This window comes from Centroberyx gerrardi, chromosome 12, assembly GCF_048128805.1.
Source record: "Centroberyx gerrardi isolate f3 chromosome 12, fCenGer3.hap1.cur.20231027, whole genome shotgun sequence".
Lineage (NCBI taxonomy): Eukaryota > Metazoa > Chordata > Actinopteri > Beryciformes > Berycidae > Centroberyx > Centroberyx gerrardi.
This window is the reverse complement of record NC_136008.1, coordinates 19,710,609-19,732,847: the sequence shown is the minus strand read 5'-3', so window position 1 is coordinate 19,732,847 and position 22,239 is coordinate 19,710,609. Positions and strand designations below refer to the sequence as shown.

At 41.2% G+C, this 22,239-nt stretch overlaps 1 protein-coding gene across 1 annotated transcript in view; it reads left to right on the top strand.

Annotated features, from left to right (window-relative positions):
• LOC139914213 (myelin basic protein-like) overlaps positions 1 to 22,239 on the top strand; it is a 49,034-nt gene that overhangs the window by 21,351 nt on the left and 5,444 nt on the right. The window contains exon 3 of the mRNA XM_071902476.2: positions 6,653 to 6,725. Within this exon, the coding sequence (XP_071758577.2) occupies positions 6,653 to 6,725 (73 nt within the window). The remainder of the gene's footprint in view (positions 1 to 6,652; positions 6,726 to 22,239) is intronic.

The following is a 22,239-nucleotide window of genomic DNA, read 5'->3' as shown; positions in this document are numbered from 1 at the left end:
ACATCAGCACAAATAACTTTGATTGGGACTGAGCCATTTGTACCTGCTGACTCCTGCGATAAGGGGTGCATATCTAGATTATTATTTTGCAATATTGTTTCCCCTTTTGTTTGAAATATCACATATTACAGGAAGCTGTATATCCCAGTAGGGATATTTTATTTCATTCTGCTCAGTTTCATGGAAAAGCCTATTGAATCTCTGAGCATCATATTGATCTCTTCCCTCAAGTACAATATTTGTGCTTTAGAAAGGCTTAAAGTCGAGCACTGCTGAGTTTCATGTTTTGTTATTGCCCTAGGGCAGTTTGGCCTTCGTTATATTTCACTACTGTCCGCTACAGCTGGAAACAAGAGATGGATGCACAGATGTTTGATGCTCCTTTTCAATGTGTGATGCAATCTTAATGGCGGTTTACAATATATTGTAAAGCTTGCCTTTAGAAGGCATTAAGAGCTACACAAGGCATATATCCAATAGAAGTGTTATCACGCTCTACTGTCTAATGCTATTTATGTCTTGCTGAAAAGGTGAGATTAAGTCTCCATGCTCCCTTCTTCTCCCTTCCTTGAAGTGTGGGCAGGATGAAACGCTCAAGGGCACAGCTATCAACAAGCCACAGATGGGAAAAGGAACTTGTATTCCTATGAGAGTCTCAAATCAGCCCAGTCCTGAAAGGCGTTCAAATCACTGCACTCTCTTCCCTCTCACTCTCTCACTACAAGAGCTTGGAAAGTACTCAAACAGAATGAACCCCATTCAGTACTCCAGTACATAGGGAGAGAACATGGAAAAAAAAAAAAATCTTAGGGTAGCATTGAAAAGACAGCAAACTGATAGCTGAGATGGATAAACTCTTAATGCTTAATGTTTCATTGGAAATTTCAGTCACTTACGGTGCTTGCTGACTGCAATTCTGCTTGATTTTGCATTAGCAAAATGCAATACCCACCTGTGGTCTCTCCTTTGCAAACCCCAGCAACAGGTGATGCTTCACTATTTCCGGCACCAACTAGCACCAAGTTGAGTGTTTCCACGGGAGTTGAGTGGGGAGTTGAGTGGCGAGAAGGTGTGAAGTCACGCTGCTACCCATGAATGGCATCAAGCCTTAAAAAAATGTCCCACAGCTTTTTCTCTCTTCCATTTTCTCCTTGAGCCCCCTGTGTTTGCTAATGAACAGGGCAGATATACAGTAAGAGAATGGTATGGACAGAGAAGGGACAACAGCACCATTCCCCAGTTGGAAAGAAGTTGTATGTGTTGTGTGTAGGATATATTGGCCAATATGCAATACAAATGTCTTATTTCATAGTTCAATATAATAACCTCTGAAAATAACCAGAATGCCCATAAAAATCAGATCAAGGGGGCAAAAACTGTCAGAAGCCAGAAGAAATAGTGGTTTTGATTTGAATTAACATGTGACTTTTATTGAATTTGATTATATTTGTTTGAAAAGCCCAACACATGCAGGCCCAGTCCTGCTAAGTGACCTCGGCACCCAAAGACTCACATCAATGCAACAAACACTGAAACACCAGCAGCTCAGTTCCCGGAAGCTCGATTTTTCACATAGACAATGTTCTCCACACACAAAAGGTGCGTGGCTGAAGAGAGAGATAAGGCTGTGTGTGAGAGTGGGTGTGTGTGCAGACCTAACAAAGGATGAATGCAGATACACCGAGCAGTGCTTTCATTTAATTTAAGTGCTTTTTAAATGTCTGCAAAAAGAAATGTTAATGTGTTTGACTGTTGCAAGGCAGTGATAATGCAATAATTGAGCTCATTCATGTGTATCACTAAATGAAACTCTCTCTCTCTCTCTCTCTCTCTCTCTCTCTCTCTCTCTCTCTCTCTCTCTCTCTCTCTCACTGTCTCTCTCTCACTCTCTCTCTGTCTCTCTCCCTCACCCTTCTCTCTCTCCCCTTTCTCTGTCTCTCTCTCTCTCTCTCTCTCACTGTCTCTCTCTCACTCTCTCTGTCTCTCTCCCTCACCCTTCTCTCTCTCCCCTTTCTCTGTCTCTCTCTCTCTCACTGTCTCTCTCTCACTCTCTCTCTGTCTCTCTCTCCCTCACCCTTCTCTCTCTCCCCTTTCTCTGTCTCACTTTCTCTGTCTCCCCAATTCAATGAGCTTTATTGGCATGAAAGTTAATCTAAAATATTGCCAAAACGATAGGGTATAATAAATAATGCAATTCAAAACAGCATTTAAATCATAAATAATGGGCAAGGATGCAACATATAAGTTATAACAGGTCACTTATATATAGAGTTACAATAGTTTATATATACAGTATATGGATTATATAGGATGACAATGGGTCAGATAGAATAACAATTGGCCATGGATATGAAGGGCATGATGTACAGGGAGTCATATTTTTTGTGGAGAAGGAAGTGCATTTCTGTGCCTACCTGCCCCGCCACACAGTGACCACATCCTCTCTGGGTAACCATGTCTTTTTATAGCGGCTTTGAGTTTTTGTGACAGAATTCGTTGTCATGCTGTGGTAACCTGTTCAGCGCGGTTTCAAGGTTGGTTAATTTGGTTTTTGTTTAAATTTGACTTAGATTTTCAAGTATTTTCGCCAAATGTCCCCATCATGTATGGCTAATTCTTGCGGCTTTGCAGTCTTTAAATTGTTCCACGTGTCTCAGGACTGATTCTGGACTATTGCACTTTCAATCTCAGATTGGGTTTTGTTGTTGTAATTACATTTTTTACGGTTTAGAGTTTCCAAGTTCTCATATTGTAGTGTTGAGTCATGTTGGTGGCTGTGCTTTTGGTTTGGTAGTTGTCCTAAGTATTTTCTCATTTGTTTACATTCACTATCAAACCATTTTTCAGAAGATTTTTATTTACAGCTTCTAGAGCTGAATTTTGCAGTGTTTTTCCAAGATTTGCCTTAACTGCTGCCTTTTGGAAGATATAATTTATTTCTGTTGTTGCCTCATTATTATCTTCACAGTTATTGTGGTATGAGTTGAGTAGAGTAGAGAAATCTTTATTATCTCCAATGGGGCAATTTGATTTACAGCAAGCAAGTTACAATACACAAAAACATCAAGGGAACATAACCACACATTACAAAAACACAGACGGTATCACACAATATCAATTTATATCCAACAAAAAGCTGTAGGCCTACATCCTACCCTTAAGTATGCATAAGCAGGGAACAGGCCCTTGATCCACATGTCTAACTGCAGTTACATATTTAATCTGCGGATTGCCTCTGGGATAAAAGAGCGCCGAAATCTATTACTGCTACCTTCAGGGACCCTGAACCTACACCCAGAGGGAAGAAGGGAAAACTCAGAGAAAAGAGGGTGCAGGGGGTCCTGAAGAATATCCTGAGCTTTCTTAGTAACTCTCTTCTGATTTAAAAACTAAGATCATTAAGGTCACTGCCAGTGATTTTAGAGCACAACTTCACTTCATTTTTTTCTCTCTGATTTAAATTACCAAACCAGCAGATAAGAGCAAAAGTAAGAACGGACTCAATGCAGGATGAATAGAAAATTTTCAAAAGGGACTTCTCCACATTAAAACTGCGGAGCTTCCTTAAAAAGAATAAACGGTGTTGAGCTTTATTTACATTGGGCTCAAAGCATAAACCATCATCTAAAATTGTCCCCAGATATTTGTACTGCCTTACCACCTCTACCTGCTCGCCGTTAATGACGTTAGGTGATTAGGGGGCAACCCCCTTGCGAAAATCAACGGCCATCTCTTTTATCTTAGATACGTACGAAAAGATTGTTTACACCAGTGTGCAAACACATTAACAATTGGGTCATGGCCAGTCTCACCATCCTTTAGAAGGCTCATAACAGAATCATCTACGAATTTAATAACATATCTGGACTCATGATGGCTCACACAGTCATTAGTGTACAAGACAAACAACAGGGGTGAGAGGACACACCCTTGTGGCGCACCAGTAGAAGATTTAAGAGCACCAGAGAGGGCCCCATTTACTCTCACCCTCTGAGGAGTTAAAAGTCCACAAGCCAGCAAAAGATATTAAAATCCAAAGCAAAATTGCTTATGAGCCTTTGTGCAATATTATGGGTCTAAATACAGTTAAAAGCAGAGGAAAAGTCAATAAAAAGCAACCTAGCATGGGTCTTAATTCCCTCCTGGTGCTTTAAAACTAAGTTAAGGAGAGTGATGATGGTCTTCTCAACCCCCCTCTTAGCTGTGTATGCAAACAGCATCGGATTGAGTTTGTCTTTACTCAAAACTTCCATGATTTAGGTTGTACAGCTTACTGAGTTTTTTTCTTATCAGTTTCAGTTAGGGCTGCACGATATTGGAAAAAACTGACATTGCAATATTTTTTTTTTCTGCGATATATATTGCGATATGAAAAAATACCGTGCAAAAAGGCCGTGCATTATGTTCGCTGCTGTACCGAAATAAAGTGCCAGTTCTCCACTGCAGAGTTGGTCCGGACTCTTAGTAAAAAGCTTGTTACCAGCTACGAGCCAGGCTAAGCTAAAATAGGCTAGCACAACACCAGAGGCTTCCCAACTACGGTTCGGAGCCGCGAAAGCTGGAAAGGTAACATACGCTACTCTTATAACAAACCCTTAAATCGGAGTAAATTATGTTATATCAGACAGACTTCTCTTGTAGATTAGTCATGGAAAATGAGAACCGTGCGAGTTTTCCTTTTGTATCAAGTAGCAAAAAAGTTGTAGCATGACGTGTTTGAGTTAATTTGCCTTACTTGACATCGCACGTCCTGCGATGTGTCTATTGCGCATGCGCACATCGCGATGACGATGCTGAAACGATATATCGTGCAGCCCTAGTTTCAGTGATGTGTTTCTTTAAGTACATGTTGATCTGATCCAAGTCTGAGACCAACACTAGACCCAAGAGCTGAACAGCAGGTGAACGGTCCCAAACTGTCCCCTCTGATCCTGCTGTTTAACAGATACAGGCCTGAGGCTCTTCCCACTCCTGTTTACCCTTTGGTTAGGGCTGTTCCTCATGGGTGTGGGTGAGACATTCAGAGGTGTCTGCCAAATATGTGTTTATTTACTACCTTATCTATATAGTCAGGTTCTGAACCTGTCCGGGCAGTGAAGTCCCCACACAGAAGAAGTTTGCCTTTGGCCTGACAGTGGCATATTTCTGTATGCAGGGAGCTGTAAAATTTATTCATCATAGTATCATGATTCTGATGGAGGGGCGATGCAAATCTGTTTCACAAATACCTATATATATTTTTCCATCTTTAGACAAATGTGATATTTGTTTTGTCTCTCTGTGTGTCTCTCTCTCTCACTGTCTCAATCCAATTTAATTTAGCATGCTTTATTGGCATGAAAGTTGCCAAAGCAAGAAAAAGGGAATAAAACAAGGATCAAAAACACAAGACAAGTTGTGTGTGTGTGTGTGTGTGTGTGTGTGTGTGTGTGTGTGTGTGTGTGTGTGTGTGTGTGTGTGTGTTTGTTTGTCTGTGTTGTGGCATGTTAAAATATACTGGGCAGCCAGATCTGCCCAGTATATTGTTTCCTTCTCCTAGTTTGGAATCATCATCAAGCTCTTTGAAGTTGGGAATTTGGTACATTTCTCTGGGTGGTTTAAATGTTTCATATTTTAGGAGGAGGTACATCTCTGTCTCTACCTCACCTGTCCACCAGTGACCACATACTCTAAGATTTCTCATGTCTTCCTTTTTCAATTGCCAGTTGTCAGTGACCCTATCAAGATCTGTCTCTGCTTTCCATCTCTGGTAGTAGCGAGATATTCTGACAATTAATATTCTCTGTTTAGGGCGAGATAACATTCTAATCAGGATCTGTCTCTGCTTTCTATCTCGGACAGTAGCGAGGTATTGCGACAATTAATATAAATAGTTTAGGGCCAGATATCATTCTAATCTGCTTTGACTTGTGGTTTCTGTTTCCAGTGTTCCAAATAGGTTTCTTTGCACTGCTCAATAATGTGGTTTATGTGAATTGGTGTTTGTCTGAGCCTGGTCAAGGTGTGACTGAGGGGGGCTAGTTAGGCTCAGTACCAACTGACACAGGGATTAGTTAGTCTGACATGAGACTAGTTAGCCTCAGTACCAACTGATACAGGGACTAGTTAGTCTGACATGAGACTAGTTAGCCTCAGTACCAACTGACACAGGGGACTCAGATTTTAGGATTGGATGCTGACTGGGGATTTAAGGTGACTCAAAGATTTTAGTGCTCTCTTGTTAATTGTCAATGGGTATCAGTCTGTTTCTCCCAACTAGTGAAGCTTTAGTCGCTGAATGGACCCCATACTTCACTACCATACAGCACAACAGATAGGATCACACTGGATCAAATATTCTAAGCCAGACTTTAATTGGAGTTTGGATATTGTAAAATTTAGAGCTCATCTGTTTTTTTTTTGCAATTATTACCAGGCTAAAACTCCCTGAGGCTGTAATTGTAAGGTGTAGGTGTAAGCTCATAGTGTGTGATGGTACTTACTCACTCTCTTACACCATCTCTCTCTCTCTCTCTCTCTCTCTCTCTCTCTCTCTCTCTCTCTCTCTCTCTCTCTCTCTCTCTCAGCATCTCTCTCTCTCTCTCTCCTTCTGTCTCTGCTCTGTTGCCATGGCACCTCACCTCTTCAATCTGTTTTTGTGTTCCTTTTAAAGGCTTCATCACCTGAACCCAAAGCGGGCCAGAAAGCAGCAGCGGCAGAACCTGAATCACAAGATGAAGTCTTCGGTAAGAGGTTTAACCACATCTAGCTACAAGTGTGAACACCTTCTGTATTCTGAAATGTTAAAGTAATAATCTGCAACATTTTCATATAAATAGATGTCTGTTTTGTAGTAGTGATTCAGCCTATAGCCAGTTCGTGAAAGGTTTTACATTTGCCAGGGTCTTTCCCAGGAAAAATCCTCTGGTGCACAGGAACTGATACGGTTTGTTTGGAATAAATAAGAAGAACCCTAGTCACCAGCCATGGTGGCTATCGCTATATAACGGACAAAGAAAAGAGCGCCACCTACAGAAACTCAAACTTAATCAACAGAAAATCCAAGCAAAAAGACGTCACAGTGCTGGACACACTGTTTGATTGACAGGTGATCTCTGGGAGGTGCAGTGCAGAAACACCACAGCAATGATGACTTGGCACCAAAGATGGAGACAAAAAAAAGCCTTTATTCCACGTTGCCTCAGTACCTCTGTTAGCTCAGCTCTCTTGAGTCAATATCTGCGTTTTTGGCAACAAAGAAAGGCTTTTGCCTCACAAATACTGGCTCAGAAGCTACATGTCCTCCAGTGTGATGTGTGTGTGGAATGAACTGCTGGCTGGTGAAAAGTTAGCAGTACCATTGATGAATGGCTGGCTGATAGTTGTGGAAGCCGACCAATCCTCGTAATGAGAGAATCTGGCAAGTCAGTTCCCCATTTGCCGTCTCTATCGAGCATTAGGGAGAAAAAAGGGAGAAGAAACTTTTCACATCTTGCATTCATTTTTATGGGCTAGATGTGTAAAGACAGGGAGAAAAAAGTGCCTTTGTAATACTGCGACTCAGCAGATGAGGGCAGAATCTATTGTACAACAAAAAAGGCCATCTGCAGGTTGGGAGTAGGCTGAATGTCCACTGGGATTTCAGTGCATAGACACAAATTAAAGTGATGGAGATTATAGTGAAACCAGAGGAAAATCAGCACTTTTTATGAGCAGCTCTGATTAAATTCTAATTGAAGGAAAATCATAAACATAATATAATATAAATATAATATAAAATAGAATATACATCATATCATGAATTGTATAATATAAAATCATTCAATCAATCAATAGTGTAAGCTTGTTTAAACTTTTTTTTTCATTTATGAGTCGTGATTACAAATTTTGTGAGAGAGCAAGACTTCCTTTGAAATCAACAGTTTCCATCCATGATATCTTTTTCACTGTGAAGGAAACCGTAAGTGTTTCCGAGGCGTCTTCTTGGGTTTGGGTGCACCCTGGGCTCCTCCCGGGGCGAAGGAAATGTTCTCTGTCCTTACATACTGTATGTGTTGGCCAAACCCCTGGAGTTAAATATCGACCAGAGCCTTGTAACGCACAGGCTCCTGTTAGCTGATCGCCGGGTCTCTGCGCTGTCCCTGACGACAAAGAAAACACACCGGGGGATGAGGAGAGGTGTGAGGTTGGGAGAGAGAGCTGCTTGTTAATCCTGCAAGAGAATAACTCCCTCAAGGCTTTTGCCACATCTGTCAAGGAAGCAAAAGCGTCGAGCCCTCAAGGTGTAGGGAATGGAAAACTAAGTGTTCCTTGGTTACCATGCGAGTCGGATCAATAGAGCAGCCTTTTTTTTTCACTCTGTGTCGGTCTCAGGGTTGTTTTCAGGGTGAGGTGAAATGTGAGAAGGGAAGGATTCAGCCAGGGAGAGAGGGTGCGCGAAACTGGAAATATTGGCATTTCTATGTGTGTGTGTGTGTCTTAGGGTTTGACTAATATGGGTTTTTGAAGGCCGATATAGTATAATATAGTTTTGGATTGCAACTGCCAATAGCTGATACTTTGTGCCAATATTCAGTATCTTTAAATTTGACTAGCTAAAAAAAATCCAAAACATTACAAGGATTCAGTGTTTCCTCCAGAATTTTGTTCTTGTCAGGGTGGAAAAGCCTGAGAAAAGCATGAGACACTAAAACTCTCCACTGAAACCCAGGATGATGATAATAAAGTATATGTATATGCATAAAAAGCCCAATATGTCATGGCCTTTTAATACCAATTGTTTTTCCTCCACCTCCTACCACTACTACTGCTACTACTACTACTACTACTACTACTACTACTACTACTACTAATAATAATAATAATAATAATAATAATCATAATAATAATAATAATAATAAAACATATACATGAATACTTGTGGTATCCAATTAAAATCTTGCATTAAATATGTAATCAATCAAACTGAATCATATCCATCATATCAGAGGTGGACGACACGTAGCTGATTTTTAATGAAAGGCCAATATTGGCCTGTTATATCGGCAAGCCAATATATTGGTCTAACTCTAGTGTGTTTGCATGTTTGTGTGTGTGTGTGTGCGTGCTCGCTTAAATTTGTGTGTGTATACTGGCGCTGATGCTGTGTCAGCATATTTGAGCATGTGATCATGTATCCTTGAGCAAAGGGAAATTCACCAGTAAGCCTCTGTTCTTCTGTTGTCTTCTGCTGGCCTTGTTACCACCAGGAGAGCTGCGCCTCGCAGCAGCTTCAGCTGATTGATCTGTTAGCTACTCGATATCCTTTCCCTCCTGCAGCTAATTCATGTCCTTTATGTTAAACACTTGTCATTGATCCTGCACTGACACATGTGATACTTCAAGGCAGCCGCCCACACAAAACACAGTTTCATTAGTTGTAGCCTAGGGACACAACATATTATTCAGAGACAGACATAAAGTTATCTGACCTACAATACAAGCAACCAAGAACACTAGCTATCAGCGTTTTAATGACTTTGCCTTTGAATCACCAGAGCTGAAACATTATTATTCTCTTACTGCAATCTCAGGTTTCACCTCAGCTTCGTCACACAGAAGTCTCTGGCAGCTGATGATGAGAACATCACAAAATTAGTATGCAGGTTTAAGTGTTGATCTCCTTAACCCAGGGGGGAACAGCAACTTCCAAGGTGATCTGACTGCAGTGCTCACCATGCTCATGCAGGTTTCAAAGTTAACATTATTGGACTGTACTTGCACCATAAAGAGAAACAATTTGAACAGTATATAGATAGATCAATCTAATGAATGTAGACAATGTGTGAGGGGGTGAGCAGTGAGCAGTTTGTCTAAATTAAGGTTTGTTATAGGGTCAACTTGAAATCAAAGATCTTTTATGTGTGTTATTTGTGTCATAATGTACAAAACAGCTGCTCTACTGCACCTCGGCATTCATTTAGTTTCCACTTTGATGTTGATCCCACGTTTAATGTTTAACCACTTCTTTGCTCAGTCAGCACTGCTTTCTGATAGTGTGTAAAAATACCATTTTCTTATCAGTTTGTAATTCAGAGAGAGGGAACATTGCTGTTACATTACACTTAAAACCTCCTGTGATCTGTGCACCCAGGCTGAACTAATTCGGCGCCTTTGAGTTAATTCAGGCAGTGGGCAAAAGAAAATAAAAGGAATTTCCGCCAAATTGGCTTGGTGTGAGTGGTTTATGACGGGCAGGTTAGTGGTGCTTTAGTGAAGCCTGTTTTCTTTGAGCTGTCAGCAGCGGGCAGCGTGACTCATCCAGGCCTGTCCAGTGTCTGGGGATGTCTCCGCACTGCACTTCCTGTTTGCGCTGCTTTTCCAATGAAGGGCAAACACCGCCATCAGCCGTGGGGCCTGTTAAAAGCCCATTATGGCTCCATTACCTGGCCTTGCCTGCAGCAGGCCCCCACTCAGCAAAACAGACCCCCTCTATCCATCTGTCTGTCTGCCTGTTTCTCTGTGACGGTGTCTGGGTCACTGTCTCTTCATTATCACAGGGAGAGCTGAGGATAAATGAGCAACAGTTGTAGATTGAAACCCAGGAAGCGGGTTTCTTGACCAGCCATCTGAGGACAAGGTAGCTTAGGGCTACACATATACAATGAAAGAGAGAGAGGGAGAAAGAAAGAGAGAGAGGCTCACCACCACTCAGATGTAAGCCTGTTCTGAAAATTTCACTCACTGCCTCTTTAAGATCAACACAAAACAAAGACACAAGCATAAGAGGGCTTTGGCTCTTGCCTTGTTTCTCTGGCACACTCGGGTTGAGAAGACAGGCTTTCTTCCTAATTAGTTTGTTTTTGTGCTTCAGTCTCTTCCTACTTCCACACTCATGAAGAGTTGTTCAGTGAGATGAATCATTATGGGTTACCTAAGCTCTTACATTGCAGGTCGATCTTTTCTCATGCAAAACAGTGTGTTATGTAGAACTACAGCGGTGTGTGTGTGATTGAAGCACAACAACATGATGATAATAATAGTAATAATCTTAATCTTAATTTTAAACATACTGTAATACAAAACTGTAGCAAAATATTCTATCATCACATATAGCCCTCATTAGCATGGGGAAATTATACTCTTTTATCACTATTCTCAAAATATCTCTTCAGAAACACTCACGCTCCACAACTTTCTGAAAATTCAAAAGAACAAGAATAATTGGGTTATCTTCTTCAGTCAAAAGAAGTTGGAATTAAAATATAAAATGATAAAGCATGCAGTTGATAAAGCAGAGAGCAGTGTTTTGAAGATGATTTTTCATTACAGATCCATCCCTTCTTAAGGTCACACCCCGGCTTCTGTCAAGGATATTGAATGGTATTGGTGCAAGTCAATTATCACTTATTTTATATGCGCTTTCCTCAAATTGCATTTGGGTCCTGCTGGATATACTCTTTTGACTTTTTAATGGTAAAGTAGTCTGCTGCAGATTGCATTGATTTGATCAAGCCTGATGGGGTTATTCAGGGTGTTCTTCTTGACTATTGGCTGAAAGGAGGAGGAGGAGGAACTGAGGCTCCACACCCCTCCGCTCGCTCTTTACTAACTCTATTGAGAAGCTCCTGCAAACACAGGTCAGATCGCAAATCAAAACAGAATCACAATATGCTCTTCAGGAATCGGATTTCCCCCTGTGAAGTCCAGTGAATATTTAATATCTGGTGTACTTTCCAAGGCTGAAGAACGGGGTGATGGAGTTTATGCAGCATTGTTTGCGATGTACAGAGCTGGGTATTAGCTAGTTATTGATGTGCCCTTCGTGTGGCCTTCACAGCACCCCTCCCTCCCTCCCTTTCTTCAGTAATGACCATATTTTCTTACCCCATAAGTTGGCTTAATTGGTAGCTGTAAAGGCTGCATGAAGTATTCTTTCAGTATACAAAATGGTATGAAGAAATCAACTACGACAAAATATGAGGGAACTCCTACAGCTTCTGACAGAGAGCAGCATAGGCTAGGTAGTTTCACATGATAGGGTAGTTAATTTTATAGTTTCCCAACAGGTCTCTCAGTTACAGTGATACACCCCCACACATTTCAGTTGACAACTCACTGGCCTTCTCTTACAGTTTGTTCACATTGCCATCAATGTAGTTGATCAGTTGACCACTTTTGATACATTGTGGGCGGTGCTGGAGTTCCCGACTTTGGTCTTGTCCAGCAGCAAAGTTTTGATTTGGATAACATCTGACGGAGAAACTATTAACTATACATTCACATGCTAATTTTGTAATGTATAGCTGTATTTTGTTTTGCTGTCAAAGAATAACTTATGCAACTTGATGTTAGCTTACACACTGTATCATTATCTGAATCAGGATAGGCTACAGTAATCACGTAGTAAAATGGAATATTTCAGCTCCAATTATTTTATTTCCCTCCTAAAAATAGTACACAAAAACTTACCATTAGCACCAACAATGGAGGCCATTGATCTCCATGCAACGTTTTAAGTGATTTATTCCTGTACTCTTTTAAGTTACACAGCACAGGAAATCTCTGGACTGCGGTAATCAAGTTCTCATCATCCATTTTTTTTGTCATGAAGCAGAAAATTTATTTGCAGAATTGTCATTACCTCGGTAGGGAAAAGAGTAGTCAGAAATCTGATTGGCTGGCCTCAAGCCGTTTGACGGCTAGAGTGTCGGCTGAGTTTGTCAGGTTGATTGGCTCAACAGAAATAGAATGGAGTTCCGGTGAGTTGTTGATCGAGGTGACGGCAGTCTGAAAGCTCCGTTAGATGCCCAAAATCCATTGGCTTTTCTAGTGTCAAGACAGACAGAAAGGGAGAGACATTTTTTTTGCTTGTCAGTTCTGCATTCGATGCACACCTATCTGCGTGTGTGTGTGTGTGTGTGTGTATGCATTGGTGTGTGTGCCTGCATATGCGTGCTTGTTTCCCTGCAGAGAGTAAAAGCCGTGCGCTTGTCAGTCGTATATATAGGAGTGCGATGGTCAGTCATTTGTCTCTGTGGCGGAGGCTAATACTAGCTGGTACTGGCCCTGGCACTGCCAACATGAAGCGCCTCCTTCGCCCTCAAAAGCTCTGATTGTTGCAGGGCAGCGTGCATAACTGGACCAGTGTTCTCTGGTTTGACACCATTGTTCATATTCTCCCTTTCTCTCCCCTCTCACCTCTCGTTCTCACCTCTCATCTCTCTCCCTCTTTTTCAGTTTTTATGACTCTCTCAGATAGCAATGGTAGAAAAAAATGAAACTCCCAACTGAAAAATGCAAGCTGTACTACAAGCAAATACTCTGGATGATGCAGAATGCCTCCCTGTGTATACATTCATCTCCATTCCCTGCCTGCATGTTTTCCTGATTGTATTTTACGTGCATACGAGCCGTCTATCTGCGCTTTGTCTGTGTGTATGCGTGTGCTTTCTCGTGTATGCGCTTGTGTGTTTGTGTGTCATGTTGTAAGGGTTTGTGAATCAGTGGGGCCCTGAGTTCAGGGGACCACGTCATTTTGCCTCGACCATCTGGCAGGACAATCAGTGAGTGTGTGTGTGTTAACAGCTGGGTCTATGGCAGTGCTAGAAGTGTCCTAGAGGAGGGAAGGGCGGGGAGCGCAAAAGTGCTTCCCTGGCGACTGCATCCCATATGTTAGATGAGATGAATTGGAGTCGTGTTAACCCAACATGACAACAGCAATCTCAATTTGAAGTGGAACTGGGGCTCTGGAGGATCACCGATAGTATCTGTAGTATCAGGATCGGCGCCAATCCAGCTTCCATTGGCAAATGAAGCTGTTCCGATATTGATACTTTCATGGCATGTGCTTTGGTCCAGTATAAACCAGGAAAAATGTCATAGTCATAGCACCTGCTGTTTAGAGGAGGAGCCTTGGCTATGCAGGCTAAATGTCACTCTGTTTTATTAGACCTAACCTACCACACTGTTCTCTATCTGTTAACCTGTTCTGAATAAACTGGTTTTATCTGTTTACGAATTCTGAATAAGTTGTTTTTAGAAACTATTGTTTTATAAGCTGAATAAGCTGTTTTTGAGTCCGCTGTTAGACAAGTGTAACAGAAAAATGAGAAGCCACATCCTCTAGACTGTTATGTGGTCTATTTTCTATTTTATTATTATGATTTATCATTATTAGTTGTTTATTTGATGGAGGATTGTTGTGCTATGGTCAGTAAAAACTGGCATTGGTGCACCTCTACATACAATGTTTGGCGTCTTGATTTTATTGACCTTTGCCATAACATTTGGAAGGCTTCGACCCTTGGGTGTCATCGGATTGAGCAGCGGAGCACGATGTTACAGATTGCGTTGGGGCTTGAAGCTCTCAGAATGATAAGTTAATTATGTCACATAGGTCACATAGAGCAATTAAAGTATAACCTCTCAGTGGAAGCATTCGACACAAGGATCCAGCTGGCTTACCATTTCTGACATTAGTCACGTCCACTACTTGTGTGTGTCCTGTCAAAGTGTCTGTACAGAGAAGCGTGTTTTGGCCTTCCCTGTCGCTTCCACCCATGGGTGAGGAAGCGTCCCTGAGCACTACAGTGATGGCATCAACCCATGTTGAGCTCCGTTCTTTTTCTCTGCTGTCCTAATGTCCTATTAGAGAGACACATTTATACTCACTGCCGATGAAAACCTCATTCCCCACAAACACGACCTTGACACCAGTCAATCCTAAAATTAAATATAGAGCTTAATCCCAGATCAAATGTACGTTGAAGGGCCTTGAATATTGTCTTTTGTGATTGTAATGATATGTTGAATGTATGTATCTTTGTGTCCTGTCTTAATTTTTGTCTTTTTTGTGATGTTGCAAATGGAGCTGCTGTGATGCAAGAAAAATTTCAGACTGGATCTGACAATAAAGTATCATCATCATCATCATCATCATCATCATCATCATCATCATCATCATCATCATCATCATATAGTACTATATTACTACTTCTGTTCTGTCTCTGAACTGTTTCAAAATCAAGATTCAGCTTGTAAAAAAGTATCCTTAAGTCACAGTGAAATACATTACTTTCCTTTACCCAGAAGTCACAATGAAATCCCATAAAGTAAAAAAAAAAAGCTCATCTCATCAGATCAAAGCCAACTGCTTTATGTTGATTTAAAGCAGAATAAAGCAGCATTGTCCTTTGATGTGACAGCAGCCATTGTCACAGACTAGATTTACTCCTATCCCCTTGAAGGACAGCAGCAGTGGGAGAAACGGCCAGGAGGCAATTTACAATATGCCAATATGCCTGCATTCGTACTTTCACATGGCAAGTCTGGGACTCGCACCTCAATGGATTAGAAGAAGCCTGTGGATGTTTGCTAGACGGTCCTGTCAAGCTCTGAAAGAAGAGCGGTAGAGAGAGAGGTGTTGAAAAGAGAAATAAGAAATAGCTGCTATTTGTCAGTAAACAAATCCATGTGAGGAGCTGTTGGTGATGACAGGCCAAGGCTTTCATTATATTTGGTAGCTGTACAAGTCTAGCCTCACGGCAGCTTGGGTAGCTTTCACAGCTCCTGCACGGTGACAGTGGGTGACAGTGGTTTATGTCTCTGTGTATTTTCTCTAAATGCCATTTGGGAAATTTGAATTATCATTTTGATTTGACATGCCAGATAGAAGACATTTAACTAAATCCTGTTATTGACTTAATCATCGTAGTTTTGCTTTGGAACAGCTGCACAGAAACTCACTGGGCTCACTGTTGGAAGTGAAGGTCAAAGGTCATAAACAGGGCTAAGAAGGGGAAAGCCAGTGAAGGGAGTGGCTCTGCTGCAGCCCCTTTCTGTAACAGCTGTTTATCTGCTGCTGAAAAATCTCTGGAGGACTATGGCCCTGAATGCCTGATGAGGTGGCGGAGACAGAGAGGGGCTTTCTCCCTGAGGCTTGTGGGTGCTACAGATCCACCATGAATGCCGCAGCAGAGGGATTTTCACCCCTAGGTGGGAGGTTTGGTCAGGGGCCACATAGCTGCGGCCCTTTTTTCATAGGAATGCTTCCCGTGCCTGAATCCCACCACAGTCCTTGTTGTTGTCCCAAACGCTGGTCCGCTGAAGGCCAAACATCCTCTTCACGCCGAGGAAGAGGAGGAGAAATGGGGAGATCGAGGCCCACTCCCTGCATTCCTCTTCCTCTGATGATGTCGGTGACTCCTTCAGCTCCGAGGTCAGCTCCGAGTTTCTCTGCTGAACTGATCAAACGGCCGCCTCGTCTCGGTGTCTTCACCTGACTGTTTAACACACATTGTGCAGCAGGCAGGGGTGGTGATAGTAATTGTTCTGGGCACAGTAATCTCAGACTTCCAGATGGCAGATCACTTCAATTACCCTTCATGATTTTTCCATCGCTATCAGGCTGTCTCCGCACCTCAGTTGTTATAGGGACATCTTGGAGTTGTCATGGTGAATTAATCAAGAAGAGGTAACAGGCTATTATCCGGTCAGCTTCAGAGTATGTCTTGGCTACAAGTTGAAAACAGATTTGTATAAGACCAGCGTCTGTTGGGTCTATTAGAGGCAAACTTCCAGAGCAATCTATTTGCCGTGGGTAAGAGTGTGTGCGGCAGATGCTGACCTCTCTGACGTCCGCTCAGGTGGCTCAAGAACCCCACAGCTACACCAGTGATGGACAGGCCTGAGAGGCTGCCATTAGCTGGAGTTTTCAACACATGAATAAATGCAATATGTATGAAGGAGTGAAGGCAGAGTGACGGCAGCATGCTCTCAGCAAGCCCTTACCCTCCTCTGCAGCGTTATGCATCAGCTTGTTGGATAATTGGCCCTTAGTGTTGTTTACAAGTTCTGCTTGTTTTGCATGACCCGTATCTCCACCATGACATCCCTGCAGAAAGCAGAGGGTTTTTTTTTTTTTTTTTTTATGTAATGAAGGACTAGAGAAACATGCAACATCATATCTGGCCTTTCATCTCCCCCTCTCCTCCACTCCTATTTATCAGCCTCTTTGTGAATGATGAAAAATGGAAATATGACATGAAAAGCTTATTTATTCATCTTTTTTTTCTCTCTCTCTCTACCCTCTTTTCAATATTTTCAAACATTTGTGAGGCGAGCGCACTGCGTCTCAACTATAAAGCATGGCAATGACATGGAGTTGAAAGTTTACAGTTGTCCCAAGACTTCAAAACACGTTGAAAACTTTAATGACAGGATGAGTCTGAGTAGTCAGGCTGTGTAGTCCTCTCAGCAGCATAGACACATTTGGTTAATGAACAATTAGCTAATTACCAGAGGAAAAAACACTTCACTTCTTTAGCTGTGTGTGTGTGTGTGTGTGTGTGTGGGGGGGGGGGGTACTAAAACAGTCCTGGGTGTTGATTGACTGACTGATGGCAGTTTTTATTAATCTAAAGGGAGGATGGAGTCATGGGAGGAGGCAGAGAGTAATTGAAGGTTCCTGGGAGACTGAGCCCCAGCCTAATTAGAAAAGTTAGCACATTGTAGACTGCAGGCTGTCACAGGGTTGTCCGTCACCAAGTAGCCAAAACTAAAGACTTTACACCCTAAAGATTTACCTGAAACTGTCAAGGACAAGTACTTCACTGAATGCCATTTACTTCACTCCTCAGAGGCCGTTGGCATGAATAATTTGTTTAATTTTGAAAGATGGTGAACTCAAATTTTGCTTTAAAACTAAAATGGCTGATTGCTAATCAGTACTTTTAGATCACATTATACTCATGTAGTTGTCACTCTTACAGACAGGGTTCACAATAAAAACACAAAATGAGAAGAATGCACGATAAAAACAAATCACAACCTGTACTACATGGACAAGCATCAGTTAAAGTGCCATTAAGTAACCTATGACTTTCATTGAACTCTGTTGGCAAGACAAGTCTGTAGGACAGCTTACAGTGGCCTGTAATTGACAGAATTAATAAGGTCACATGTTCAGAGTAGAGAGGAGTAAAGCTAGCTAATTAGCACAGAGATCCAACAGAAACGTCTAGGGCAGTGGTTCTCAACATGGGGTCTGGGGACCACCAGAGGTCCTTGAGGGCGTTCCAGGGGGTCCCCAGGAAACTGATGAATTGTTAAACTTAAGCATTATTTCATTTACAAGAAGTTAACACAATCAGAGATGTAGAAGAATGACTGTTTTGGTCATAGTTTCTCTGTTATCTCTCTACCTACAATACAGATAGTCACTGAGTTCTGGACAAAATCATATCTAACAATAAAAATAATCTCAGATTTGGGTCTGAGAGACAAAATCTCATCAAATAGGGGTCCGTGGCCCAAATGTGGACTAAATTTGGGGTCCTTGATATGAAAAGGGTTGAGAATCACTGGTCTAGGGAAGAGGTAATATATCACCATGCAAAATACTGGAATAATTTTTGCCTTGAAAACAAAAGTTGCACCGACCTCCATTGCTGAGCAGTTGAAAAAGCGGGGGTCAGAGAGTTGCTTCCAAAATATAGTCCAGAAAATGAGTTTTGAAAGCCAGAATTCTCAGCACCTGGCCAAGTAATTGTTGAGTCATTAGTATTGATTAACAACCCTCTCGACCCCCACAGATATATTATGGTTATTTTGTGCTACAGGGCAGTAAAAATCTGAATGCACCCTCAATAAGACCAGACATGGAGTCAATAGCTTGATATAGTGCAATGAAAAGTTACTCATCAACATCAGTAGTCATTTTTATGGCTACACAATGTAAAAATGCAGCCAGAGGGAATATTATGGGCTGTGGACAACTCTTCAAGTTCCAGCAGTTCAGGATAGTGGTGCAGGGCAGCACTGATTTCTTTAGAAATGGGAGCAATAGGTGGAAATGGTAGAAGGGGACTCAAGCAGGGATCTGGCCTCTGTAGGACTGCTTAGTGAATAAGGGTTTTCCTCTTTTGTATCTGTAATGCTCACACAGTCAACCAATTCAGCGTACCTCCTTTTCTTTATGAAATTAAATGAAACCTGTTTGCCTTACCACTAGTCTTTGCCTAAGAAGAGTAGGACCTATACCCACCTAGATTATTATAGGACTACCTTTAATGTATAACTTAAAAATAAAGATTATTCATTATTAATCTGGTGGAACCTTGATGTCTGGTATCCCAGAATCAAGGTATTACAACTGCTGCTGGATAATTCAACCTGATAATGGACCCAAAACTGGATTTTCAAAGTAAAAGACCCCATAGTGCTGATCATGCAGCAAAAATAATCAGAAGAGCTACTAAGGAGTTTGGTCTGGTGGACTTCTGGACAAAAGCCCTCAAGATTTTAGTACATAAATTGAAGAAGCAGCAAACAAGAGCCAACATCGCTGCCCTTAGAAATAAAGCAAAAAACAAGCAAGAAATCGCTCAAGAGTTTGCAGAGTACTACAGGCAGTTGTATAATAAGGATGAAGACTTGGCCTCTGTTGAATACATTGAGGAATATCTGAAGGGTCTGGAGTTGCCTGCAGTAACAGAGGAATAAAATGAGGTTCTTACTACCCCAATAACAAGAAAAAAAACTAGAAGGGCACTCGGAGAGCGCAGACCTCCGCCAAGGTTCGTGCAATTATTGCTTGTTCGTGAGTCGGATCCGGATCCGCTCCAAAATTTAATGGGTTCTTCCTTGGCCCATGCTACACCCTTCCACGAAGTTTCATGAAAATCAGTAGTTTTTCCGTAATCCTGCTAACAGACAAACAAACAAACAAACGGCACCGAAAACATAACCTCCTTGGCGGAGGTAATAAAGCATGTTAAATGTCCTGGTAGTGATGGTTTCACTGGTGAGTTTAAAGGAGAGATCTTACCTGTCTTGGAGAGAGCTTTTAATGTGGCTTTACATCATGGAAACTGGGCTGAAACATGGTGCAACTCAATAATTACAGTTATCCGTAAAGAAGGGAAGGATCCAACAGACTGCAGCTCCTATAGACCCATAACTTTATTTAACATCGATCAAAGATTGCTCAGGGGTATTCCAACAAACCAGCATAAAAAGATCATTCCTTGTATCATTAACCTAGACCAGACAGGTTTTATTACAAATAGATACCTGGCAGATAAAGTAAAACGCACATTAAATATGATAGAATATGCCAAGAAGACAGACACTCAGATGGTAATCCTTATCCTAAACCCAGAGGAAGAGTTTGATAGAGTTTCCTGGATTTAAATTCTTGAAATGTATAGAATTTTTGACTTTTGTAATACTTTTATTAAATGGTTAGAGGCCATGTATAGGATAAAAAAGCTCAAGTGTTAGTGAATGGGACAATAGCAGACAATTTTCAGTGAAAATGGGGAACATGACCCCCCGTCACCTCTTATCTTCACACTATGCATTGAATGTTTTGAGACGAGTATTAGGAATAAAAAAGCAATTTCCGGGGTTGTTATTGCAGGAGAATGTCATAAATTGCTTCTTTATACAGATGTCATGATCCCATATATTCAGAATGTTGAAAAATCATTGCCAGCCCTCATGCATGACATATATGTATTTAGCCATGTCTGTGGATATAAACTAAATATATGGAAAAGTGTGAGATTCGAGCATAGGGGGTGAAGTTTCAACAACATTATAAGAAAAACTCTTGGAAATGGGATTTAGACAAAATTTGATTTTTGGGGATTATGATAGCAATGTGTTTAGATCATCTTTATAAATTGAACTATTAAAGTTTGGAATGTCAAATAAAGCAGGATCTGAACAGATGGAAACTGATACCAATGACGCTAACAGATCGCATCAATACCATTCGCATGAATATATTATCTTGTTTCTTATTTTTGTTTCGGACATTGCTTCTGTACATTCATACTACAGTGTAAGAAATAGTTTAATATGGGATGGTGGCAACCCAGAGTAAACTGAAGTTGCTGATGGGTAAAAAGAAAGGTTCTACACAGATACAAAGTATGAGAACCTGGTTGAACAATGATTCCCAAGCTAGATGGCACTCAGCTGAGTTATGTGAAGACAAAGGTTTCATTAAAACGTTAGCTTTTTGTTCTGTGACGTATAAAATGACACAAAGAACGGAGAGTATCTGGGTTAAAAACACATTCAATGGTTGGGTTAAAATCAGGTGTCTTTTACAAATAAAAATGAAATGGTTCTCAGAGAAATGGAGAACTTCAGAAAAAGTATGATTTACCACACTTCCACTTCTTAAGATATCTCAAAATTAGAAGTTATTTGTCCAAAAATGAATTTATCTCAGAGACAGTAAAGGATCTTCATCCTCTTCTAAAGTTTCTATGGAGAAATTATGACAATATACAATTCAAGAACACTGTAATAAAAAGAGGCGGTTAAAGCAAGGGAAGGATGGGAGGTAGAGCTTAATGTAAATATAGCACATGAGTTATGGGAAGAAATAAGTTTGGGGGTTCATAAAATTACAGCTTGTCACATTTGGAGAGAGTATACTTGGAAGATATAGATGTGCTATTTTCCGCTTCAGCAAATTCGATTTGGCTCATCTGTGTCTTCCAAGTGCTGACGGGAGTGTGGTGAAAATGAAGCGGACTCTAGTCACATGGTCATGCCCTATGTTAAAGTTATATGAGGAGGTATTCAGAAAGAAATGGAACACAGTAAAATCTCTTTACAAATGAAATCAGACTTTATACTTCTGGGAATCATGCCAGCTGAGATAACGAATAAGAGTGATGAATATCTGTTGAGGATACCAAGAATAACGGCTTTGAAATGAATAACAATGAACGCGAATGAAGGAGAACACTAGTAAAACTATATTTGGAGCAGTTAATTATAAAATGAGGGATAACTTGCACTCGTTTGAGAACAAATGGGCCAAATGGATGAAAGAGCAGCTAACCCTAAATCATTTCATTAGTCTGGAGAGTCCCATGATGGTCTGAATGCTGTTTCAGAGGCTTTTCACCCTGACAAGGATTGAATATCAACAACTTCAGTCTAACGGCCAATGACACTCCAGAAATCAACCCCAAAAGCACCCAGAAGATGATGTGTCATTACAGAGCAAGCAATCAATGCATTGAAAAAGACATGCTTTGGGTGCTTTTGGGGTTGATTTTTGGAGTGTGCATTGGCCCATTAGGACTGTAATGGAGAGCCAGACCCAGGCAAGCGAGACTTAAGTAGCTCTATAGTGAAGCAGCTCATGAGATTTTGGTCGGAATTGACTAGTATGATGGAAGAAGATGAGAAAATAGGGTAAAGGTCAAAAATGGCTCAAAGTCAATCTGTATATATCTCTCTCCCTCTTTGCTC